At 58.1% G+C, this 10,360-nt stretch overlaps 2 gene segments (V, D, J or C); both read left to right on the forward strand.

The window, feature by feature from the left end:
• LOC105879317 (immunoglobulin lambda variable 4-69-like) lies at positions 1 to 734 on the forward strand. The segment is given in 2 exon segments: positions 1 to 92; positions 212 to 734. Coding segments are annotated over 2 exon segments (429 nt in total).
• An 8,681-nt stretch (positions 735 to 9,415) lies between these two features.
• On the forward strand, positions 9,416 to 10,115 carry LOC105879350 (immunoglobulin lambda variable 6-57-like). The segment is given in 2 exon segments: positions 9,416 to 9,496; positions 9,622 to 10,115. Coding segments are annotated over 2 exon segments (384 nt in total).
• The last annotated feature ends 245 nt before the right edge of the window (positions 10,116 to 10,360 follow it).

Raw genomic sequence — 10,360 nt, forward strand, 5'->3', positions numbered from 1 at the left:
CCTGCAGCGTGGCAGCCTCGGCAGAGCTCTGGGTGTCTGCACCATGGCCTGCGCCCCACTCCTCCTCCTCACCCTCCTCCTTCACTGCACAGGTCAGGACGGTCCCCAGCACCCTGACCCCCAGCTCACTGACACCCCCTCCCAAACCCATGCCTCACTGTCCCTCCCTCCTGTCCTTCCTCCAGGACATAATGTGTGTCTGTGTTTCCAGGGTCCCTTTCCCAGCCTGTGCTGACCCAGCCGCCCTCTGCATCTGCCTCCCCGGGAGCCTCGGCCAAGCTCACCTGCACCCTGAGCAGTGCGCACAGTGGCTACACCATTGCGTGGCATCAGCAGCAGCCAGGGAAGGCCCCTCGGTACTTGATGCGTGTTTACAGTGATGGAAGCCAGAGCAAGGGGGACGGGATCCCCGATCGCTTCTCGGGCTCCAGCTCCGGGGCTGACCGCTACTTAACCATCTCCAACGTCCAGCCTGAGGACGAGGCTGACTATTACTGTCAGACCGGGGACAGCAGTGGTGTTAATCACAGTGACACAGGGAGATGGGGAAGTGGGACCAAAACCTCAGCCTGCTCACTTTCTTACCAGTGACAATAATGAAACTTATAGAGGGTTTCCATGTACACAGAACCTACTTGGAAGCACCTCTGCCTTCAAATATTTCTAGTCTCACCTTTGGATTCAGTGTATCTGAAGTCTCAGGAAAACTGAAATCAGTAAAAAAAAAAAAAACCCTGATGACACTAAATTGTTTCCTGTTCACCCAAATGTGCTAAAACCAGCGCCCCTGTGTTGTTGTTTTGTTTGTTTGTTTATTTTCTTGAAGGTGGAAAATGAGCCTGTCCTGCTCACATCTTGGTTTGTGCCCAGGGACACTCCTGGCAGGTGACGGTCCTGCAGCTTGGACTGTGCTCTTCCAGTTGTCACAGCAGACACCCCCCTCCCCTCCCAGCCATCTGTGCAGGGGCTGCCCGGGCCCCCTCCAGCCCGGGAACCAGACGGTGCCGTGGGACATGCTGCCTGAGGACACGGGTCAGGGCTGGGTCCAGGCACAGGGCTGGCCTGGCCCACTCTGTGTGCCTGCAGCCTCAGTCACCACGTCAGCACGGAGGGCTGGGCACCGGTGGCTGTGGCCTGAGGCCAGCAGAGCTCCCCGGGGGGAGGGGAGGGAGAGGGCAGCCCTCCACTGCTGCCAGAGGCTGAGCCCGCTCCAGGGCCGTCGGGGGCAGTAGGTCCCAGGAACGTGACTTTCCCAGCTCATCCCACTCGGGAACACGGGGACCCACTGGTGGGTGTCCCTGAGCCCACGGGCACTGACTTGTGTCCTCTCCTCTCCTGCCCCACTGGGCTTGTCACCAGCAGCCCAGGAAGTGAGGTCTGTGGGCCATAAGGGACCGGAAACCACCCAACCTGCGCATGCGTCACTCTACCCGTGGAGCTCGGGATGGGCCCAAGTCTCAAGGTCACAGTCTGTTGTACAGGCGGCTGCACACACATGGGGGTGACTATGGGAGCTGCTTCCAAGGGGTCCCAGAAAGAAAGGCTGAGGTTGTGACTGGGACAGGAGTGAGGGGTGTTTGGAGTTCCAGCCTGATTCTCCTTTGTCAACACGGCCTCCCTGACACCTGCGGGCTCCAGGCTGATGCTCAGGTGTCACTGTTGTCACAGCTGAATCCAGCCCGGTGCCACCAGGAGCTCCCATGCCAGGGTGAGGTAGTAAACAATGTGGCCTCCGTGGCCCACACTCAAACCCATCCCTTCCCTGTCCCTGCCTTCGACCCTAACGTGCTCAGGTTGTGGCTTCTGCTTTCGCTTGTGCTCCCAGAAGGCCTGATGCCCGTCACCTGGCTCATCGTCATGGGGTCAATGAGATAACGCTCCTCTCACTGGCTTCCCAGTGTGCCCAGAGCACCTAACTCCAGAGGAGATAAGAGCGCCCACGTGTGGGTGGGGAATCATGGGGGATAGAAATGCAGCTTGTGAGACATGGAAGACCCAGGTCCCCTCTGTCCGGCCCCCTACATGTTCCCTGCAGCTGTTCAAGGCTTTGTGGAATCTTCACTGAGCTCTGGAGTCTTAGGGAAGCCGGGTCCTCTGTACCCTCAGAGTGTGTCCCCAGGGAGCCCCTGGATTCCCAGGTGCAGGATGACCCTCCCTGTAAGCAGATGGCTCTGGGGCCAGCACTGCGTCCCTACCCTACTTTAGTCTCTTGAATGGAATTCTTCCCCTCTCTGGGTCTTTGGTTGGGATGGTGCTGGATGCACCTCAGTTCCTCGGGGACTAGAGCAATAAAAGCACGGCCCACAGAAAGCTGTCACCTGGTGCCTGCCAAGAGCCACCAGGGGAGCTGCTCTCTTCCCTGCTCCTTCCTGCATGGTGCTGTCTCTGGGACCTGGGCTCTTCTGCCTCATCCAGGTCCCCGGTCCCTCCATGCTCCGTGGGGGACCAGGGGCTGTGGGGTGGGAGGAGCAATTGTCTAATAGGTAGAGGTTTCCGTTTGGGAATATTAAAAGCACTTCCAATGGTGTTTGCAGGGGAGATCGCCATCTCCACATCCCCTCAGGAACTGGTGTGACAGTGAAGTCAGACACTTAGGGACACGCAGGCTCAGCGTTCGAGAGGCTCTGGCGTGGCCCAGGCGAGTGGAGAAGGGAAGCCAGTGCAAGGCTCAGGCTTGGCGGCCCAGGCCCGCTGTCCTGTCCAGGGCTGAGCTCTCTGCAGTTGAGTTTCCTGCAGAGACGTCCTCAGGGAGGCCGAGACCCAGGATTGTGCAGGAAAGCAAACTGCAGAGAGCAGGGGCTGGATGCGGGGCGGGGTCGGAGGACAGGCGTGGGGCCCCCGTGGTAACAGGGGTGCACAATGAAGAGGACATTGTCCTTTGTGACCCTAAGAGGGAGGACACATGGGGCCTAAAGCCATGCAAAAGAAGAGACCTGGCAGGACCCGGGCCCTGGAGCTGAAGTGGGCCTGGCCTGTCCCTGAGTGTCCCTGGAGAAGATCACATGACATCCATGGTCAGTGTGCTCTGTCCATGGCTCCCTGCCCCACCTGCTGTCCCACCCAGAGCCTCTGAGGCGAGCAGGCCACAGCCTTCCCAGTGATCTCTCTCCCTGTGCAGCTCCCAGGAGCGGGTCACACCCTGCCTGAGCGGGGCTTGCCCAGCCCCGTGGAGCAGCACAGACAGGAAGACCCGTCTTTGCCGGCTTGTGGCTGGGCGAGGAGAGGTGGGTCTTGGGGCTTCACTAGGGGCCTTGGGGAGCAGAGCTCAGAGGTGCTCCCCACGCCTGCGCTCCTCCCTTCTCCTCCTCCCTCCCTCTGCTCATGGAGGCTCAGGCCAGCAGAGGAATCAGGGCGCCCTGAGTGCCCTGCACAGCCAGGGCCCCCGTCCCAGGACTGTCCCCACACTCTGCAGGGCTGTCTCTGAGGTGGCAGGAGCATTTGCTCCATGTGCCCAGGGTGTGATCGGAGGATGCCGGTCCCCACTTACAAGGTGCTGATCCCCGCTCAGTGCCCAATGAGGAGGGACAATGATTTGAGGACCCGGGAGGCTCCCGCCAAAGGGCTTAGCTGCCTCCTCTCCCCCAAACTCACACTCAGCGTCTGTGCCGCTGTGCAGTGTCCGTCTGGGATTGGCAAATGTTCATTATTTCTATTCTCCTCATTCTGCAATGTGGGTCAGCAAGAGGCTGCTGGAGAGGGGGCCCCGAGGGAGAGGCTGGGACCAGGGACAGCTCGTGGCCATCTGGCCACCAGGCTCTGCTCTGGTGGGAGGAGGAAGAGGCAGTAGCTCATGGTGCCCTGGATGGAGGTGCTCCCTGTGCCCACTGGGCTTCCTGCTCTGTGTCCCCAGGGGCGCCCCTCTGTGAGCCTGAGCTCCCAGGACTGTCCTGTAACCGCACGGGAAGCTGGGCAGGGGAGGAGGCTGTGTGCAGACCTGAGACTAAGGTGCGTTGGGGCAGGGACACTGCCCAGCTCCGACCTTTTGGGAGGACAAAGTGCCCAGTGGGGCAGACAGGACACATGGGTTTGGGGGTGCTCAGGGCAGCAGTGGGCGCTGTGGCCTGTCCCTGAGGCCTGTGCTGTGGGTCCCAGCTGGGAGCCCCACCTGGCCCTGGTCTGAGCCCTGTGCCCCTGCTCACTGGGCCAGCAGCTGTGTCCTCACTGGTCCCTGGGGAGCCACGGAACAGCCCTGCCCCGACTGACCACTCCCAGGGTCAGCTTTCCAGGCAGGGGACAGAGGCAGGGACCAGGGTGGGGCTAGGACAGCCCAGGGGTGGCTGGTTTCCATGAAGGGTCTCAGTCTACCCCTGGACTTCCAGAGGGGTAAGTAGTACTTGGGGGCTCAGAGCCCGCTGAGGGTCCTCAGGACACAGGGCTGAGGGGTCTCATCGTGTCCTGGTGCCTCTGCGTCTCCCACTTCTCATTCACTGCTTGGGGACTTGGGCCAGGTGTCAGGCTGGGGATGAAGGACCAGGGATCCAGGATGTGTCTCTGTCCACTGACCAGCCCTCACTCTGTCTGGCCTGAGGTTCTGAGTCCTGGACCCAGTCTGTGCTGACTTGACCATCCGCAGCTCCCAGTGTGGGGACAGCAGCCCATTTCCGTCCCTAGAAGCAGTAGAAATGCTGACTCTGACTTCATTGTATGGTATTTCATTTTTTTCTGGTACCAGCAGCTCCCAGGCTGTGGTGACTCCAAAACACGTTTGTCAACATCTCCCTGTGCAGCAGCAGCTGGCCGTGCTCTGAAGGCCCACTTGGGTGGAGGCAGTGGGGTCAGTGAGGCCAACCCTGCACCCCAGCCGGCACCAACCAGGCTGGGCAGGGCAGCGCGGGCGGGAGCTGTCACCTCCTCTCCCCGCCCGACTCAGGAGGGCCCATGGCAGACCTGAACCTCCACCCCCATCCCGGCAATGACAAGAATGGCATGGGACCAGGCACGACTAGTCAGCACCCCAGCACCCACCCTGACTCCTGACGTGGGGTCCTGACATCCAGGAGGAGCGGAGCTTTGACCCCACCTGGTGACGAGAACACTGGACAGAGGGAGCGAGTCGAGTCACTGGCGTCCAGCTGTCCCCTCCCGCCTGGCGTCAGTGGGCACCACAGAGTCCCGTGGTCGGCTGGCCTCCCACCCGTCTGAAGGGACACGTCTGTGCAAGCCACTGCTCCCCTTCCCGAGCGCGGCAGGCAGCCCTGGGGCAGCGAGGGTCAGGGCCCCGCTCTGCTGCGCAGTGGGAAGCGGAGCCGCCACCCCCGGCCCTCTCTCTCTCTTGAAACAAGAAAAATTAGCCCTTTCCAGCTGACATCTGGGTCGGAGCCCGAGGACCAGCCCAGGAGGTCGCTGGGCCCTCACTGCTCGTGGCAGAATCTGTGGTGAAACTTCAGCCATTATGCCCCGATGTGAGAGGCTCAGCCCTTCCATGGAGCTCGGATCACTTGGAGGACGTCAGCACCACGGCTAAGAGGACATTCTGCGTCTTGTCACCTGTGTGTGGACAGCTGTTCCTTGCTCAGGACACAGAATCTTTCCAGTGGAAACAAGTGTGTTGACAGTTATGACTCTTGCATGGTACAGTTGATTGACCTACACTAATTAGTGTGTCTGTGATCCAAACATGATTGGGAGTGTCAGATACGTGTCCTGCAGGTACGGCGGGCGCACTCAAAATCAGGTAATCACACACTAATTCAATAAAGGCGGACATTACCAAGGTGTGAGCAGAGTGTGTGGAAAGCCTAATTGAGGGTAGAAACCATGACCTGCCACCTCGGGGTCACTGTGTCCCTGCAAGGGGTGGTGAGTCCAAGGGTTGGGGTGCAGAAGGCCACCGGTGGATCCCTGCAGTCCATGGTGACCCCACACCAGGGCCCCTGGGGAGCAAACACTCCAGCGCACCCCACTACCTTTCCCAGGTGGGCAAAGGGCCAGAAGCAGGTTCATCTGCCAGGAGGGCTCAGCTGTGCAGTGCACATGCGCAGAGCGTGTGAGGCTGTGGCCAGCAGAGGGCGCTGCGGTTCTGATGTGAGAGAGTCGGGGGAGCCCATTAGGTCCTCACTGGACAAATGGCGGAGCCTCCTCTTGTGGGACTGGGTGTGATGACCCCACACATGTGTGACTCTCCTGCAGGGGGACAGCTCTAGCCACGGAGACACTGGGTGTAGGGGCTTCCTTCAGCCCATGGGAGACTCAGGCCATCTCTTCCTTCTCCACCCAAACCCATCCTGTGTCCAGGCCAGAGTCCCAACAGGGGTTGGAGAGGAGCATGGCAGGGTCACACCTGAATGAGGTGACTCCACCCACCAAGAAGGACAAGGCAGACTCAGGTGTCCCCTGTCAACAGTGTGGAGCCCAGCAGGCGGTGCTGGGTGTCCCCACAGGGATCCATGGACACTCGCATGTCGTATACACTCACAGGACAACACTCTGAGCTGTGAAAGGGCAGCTCAGAGGCAGGTTCCTGTCCCCACTACCAGAGAGGTGACCCCCTCCACACCCCAGCCCGGGCGGGATCCTGAGAGGCCACCTGCTCCCACTGTGGAGGCCTGAGCAGCAGCAGCAGCGTCAGTCAGCACAGGCAGGTCCCTGCCCAGAGTGACCAGAGCACCAGGGAGGACAGGGGGGCACAGGGATCTTTCAGTGCAAAGGGGACTGCACTGTGTCCTCAGAGTATGGAGGTGGCAGGACTGTCCCTCATTGGAAGTACAAGGTAGGTGACAGGTTACAGCCATGTGAGCCCACAGAGCTGCCACTGGGCTACACTGAGCTGACTCAGGACTGCACTGTGACTGGGTCAATTTCCCCATGGCTTCTCAGTGTCTGTCCAGCTGCCTCACACCACCAGCCATCATCCCATCCCTTCTGCAGGTCCCTGCGGCCCCTGGAGGGCAGGGCTCTGTGTGCAGACCCCATGGTGGTTCCTCTCTGCCACGGGTGCTCCTCCCTCCCCTGCTCCTCCCCATGTTGCCTTTTCTGCCTCCCCATTCACCCAAACCTCTGAGCTCTTGTCCCTCAGGGTCATTAACCGGCTCCTCCCAGCCTTAACACACTGTCACTCTCAGGCACAGGAGGAGCGTCCTGACTTCCCCTGGGGCCTGGCCAGGAGCCGCTGTCCTTGGTCAGGGTCCCCAGGCACAGCCCTGCCAGGACCACATCCCTCCGCGCCCCTCTGAACGCACCTCCTCCCCTTTTCTGCCTTTGCTTCTCCCCTCATTGCCACCTCAGCGCCACACGGACTGTGTCCGGGACGGAAGGCGGAGGCTGGCTCTCCTCTGTGGCGCAGACACGGGCTGGACGTCCCCGCACACAGAGAAGGAGCCTCCCACGGGAACCGGGGCTGCGCGCAGTCCCGCGTGTTCTCCCACATGTTCTCCTTCCTTTCCTCCCTGATACACGGAGGTCAGAGCTGGGGCGGACACTCACCAGGAGGGACCTACCGTCCACAGTGACCTTCGCACCTTAGCCTTCCCTCTGTTAGGGACCTTTCCTTCCAACACGAACCACGGCTTGTGTGTTAATACAGGTTCCCATTGTTTCCAAGTGTAATTTCAGGCATTATCCGACTTTGTGAATCTCTTTCCTGTGGAGGAAAAGTGCTCGCCGTATACATCCCTGCCTCTTTCTGCGCCAGATAAAGGTCTGGTCCTTTCTATGCACGTGTGAACACGGGATGGAAAATGTTTCCATAAAGGAGCATAAGAGTTAATAAAATATAACTGAAATCTAACTAGGTGGGCATAATCTAGGGAGACATCTACATAACTCAAATACAATATAAAGGAAAACTTGAAAAAATGGAGTTGAATAATCTTGGGTCTACACCCCAAAATTACATAATCAGCAAAATGGGGGGGGGGGGGAAGACTGGGAAGGTTCTCCTTTGAAGACCTTAATCTTGGGCACATGTCATGGTCACAAAGAGAGAAATAAAGGTCACATCAGAGGGAGAAGGTGGAGGAGGTGTTGCAGGAGGGAGGAGAATGTGGAAAATCTTCAACTACCTCAAAAGCCCTAGTGGGATGGGGACGCTGAGTCCATAACCCAGGGAACAGCACACGTGACAAACCAGAAATAAGAGGATTTTCCATCCTCGTGATTAAAGGGGCCAGTGGTTGATGCACCCCTGGTTTGAGGGTGGGGTTCTCTTCTGACTCAACATAATACTTTGCCACCTGTGACCAAGCAGAGGATAGTAGCTGAGTTAAAAATATATTTTCATGAATACTTGCATACTTTTTGAATACATAAATGACAGTTTTCTCAAACTTAGAATGAGTTTTGATATCTTTCTATCCCTGTAGGCAGTGGGGTCTCCCACGGTTCCATCTTCACCCTCTAAGTTGTCACGCACACAGGGTCCACCCTGTGACAGCACAGCCCACTGCTAGCACCTGCAGAGCTTTGCTTTCATATTGTCACCTGCTTCAGTGCCTGTCACCTGTGAATAGTTTTCCAAAATAGATAAACAAACTCTCACCACAGTACCCCAAACAGGTTCTATAGAATATCTGCTAGGACAGCAGCAGTAGCACCCGACTGGGCTGCAAATTGGCACTACAAATTTATATTGACTCATCTTCATCTTACCCAGAACTCTGAGCAATCACTAGCTGTGCAGATTCTGTCTTCCAATCACTTTTACACGCATGTTGCCTGCTAAGTTTCCATGTTTTCTCCATAGCACTCACTGATGAAGGGCTCTGTTGAAATTCTCCCCTGACACCCCCTGGCCCTCCCCTCCCAGCCTGGCCTGGTTTTTTCTGATCTCATGGGGCTGCCGGTGGCGAGATGGGCTCTGGTCTAAGGCTCTCCCCCGCATGAATGGCTGCATCTCCTTTCAGCGCAGTGCTCACAGCGCTGCTCCACGTGGGCCCTCCTGGGGAAGGCAGAGCTGTCACCTCTCTTTCCTGCAAGCACAACCCATTCTCCCATAAACATCCATCACCTGTAATGACACAAAGTAAATGAGGCTGTCTTTACAAGAGTCGTAGCCCTTGGTCCATCTGCACAGATCTGGAGGTTTAAATGCGCAGGGAGCACAGGATGCTGAGCAGAGACCCTGAGACAGTGGCTGGAATTGTGAGGGGGGCCGGGTGGGGAGGGCAGGAGCCCTGAGCACCTCCCCTGCCCAGGGCGGACGTCTCCCGCGTCCACCAGAGGGCGCTGTGGTCTCAGCACCTGCTCAGGCTCCCCAGAGAGGAGCTCTCTCCCTGCACACACTCACACCTGTTCCTGTGTCCCCGGGTGCTGTGCTCCTCCCCAGCCCTGTATGGTCTTTCTATTTCTCAGCCAGACCCAGTGTGAGGTGAAAGGTGGGGCTTGTGTAGCCCTAAAACAGGGAGAAATTTGCATGGAGACCTCCCCCCCTGAGGATCAGAATGTCAGATAAGGAGCATTGGTGGCCCCGTCCTGGCTGTCAGCTCAGGAAGCAGAGCCTGGGGTGTCCCCGCCATGGCCTGGGCCCCGCTCCTCCTCACCCTCCTCGTTCACTGCACAGGTGGGTGCCTGCAGGGAACTCAGGGGGGCTCCTGGAAGTCACCTGGGATAATGGCTTTCTCCCTCCTCCCTGGGAACAGGCTGTGGTCCACTCTCACCTTTCTATGTGTCCGTCCTTCTCTGCAGGGTCTTTGGCCAACTTTGTCCTGACTCAGCCCAGCTCTGTGTCGGGGTCTCCAGGGCAGAAGGTCACCATCTCCTGCACCCGCAGCAGCGGCAACATTGGGAGCTACTATGTGCAGTGGTACCAGCAGCGCCCGGGCAGTGCCCCCTCCACTGTGATCTACAAGCATAACAAAAGACCCTCCGGAGTCCCCGATCGGTTCTCTGGCTCCATAGACAGCTCCTCCAACTCTGCCTCCCTGACCATCTCGGGGCTGCAGTCTGAGGACGAGGCCGACTACTACTGTCAGTCTTATGATGGCAGCTACAATCACACAGTGCTCCAGACCATGGGGAAGTGAGACAAAAACCCTCAGAGCGTCCTCGCCCTGGCTCTGCCCTCAGCCTGTCCCCACTGGGGTGTCAGCTCTTTTGTCTCTCCAACTACCTGCTTGAGTTGAACGTGTCTGCTCACAACATCCTCAATTTGTTTCTCAAAATAAAAATGTCTCCTTGCATATTTTGATGTCCAATCATCTAATCTATTTATTGTATACAATCAATCCATAGGGTAAACTTAGTTTAAAACAACTTTCAGAAGCACAGCACTGCTGATGTTGTGCTTGGGGCTGCGCTGTACGCTGTAATGTGTTTAGCAACAAAGGGGGCCTGTACTCACCAGATTCTGTTAACCTCTTTTCCCTGCCTATGGCAATAAAATACCTGCAGACATGGCTAAATGTCCCCTGCCTGGAGGGCAGAG

The sequence above is a fragment of the Microcebus murinus genome, chromosome 22, assembly GCF_040939455.1.
Source record: "Microcebus murinus isolate Inina chromosome 22, M.murinus_Inina_mat1.0, whole genome shotgun sequence".
Classification (NCBI taxonomy): domain Eukaryota; kingdom Metazoa; phylum Chordata; class Mammalia; order Primates; family Cheirogaleidae; genus Microcebus; species Microcebus murinus.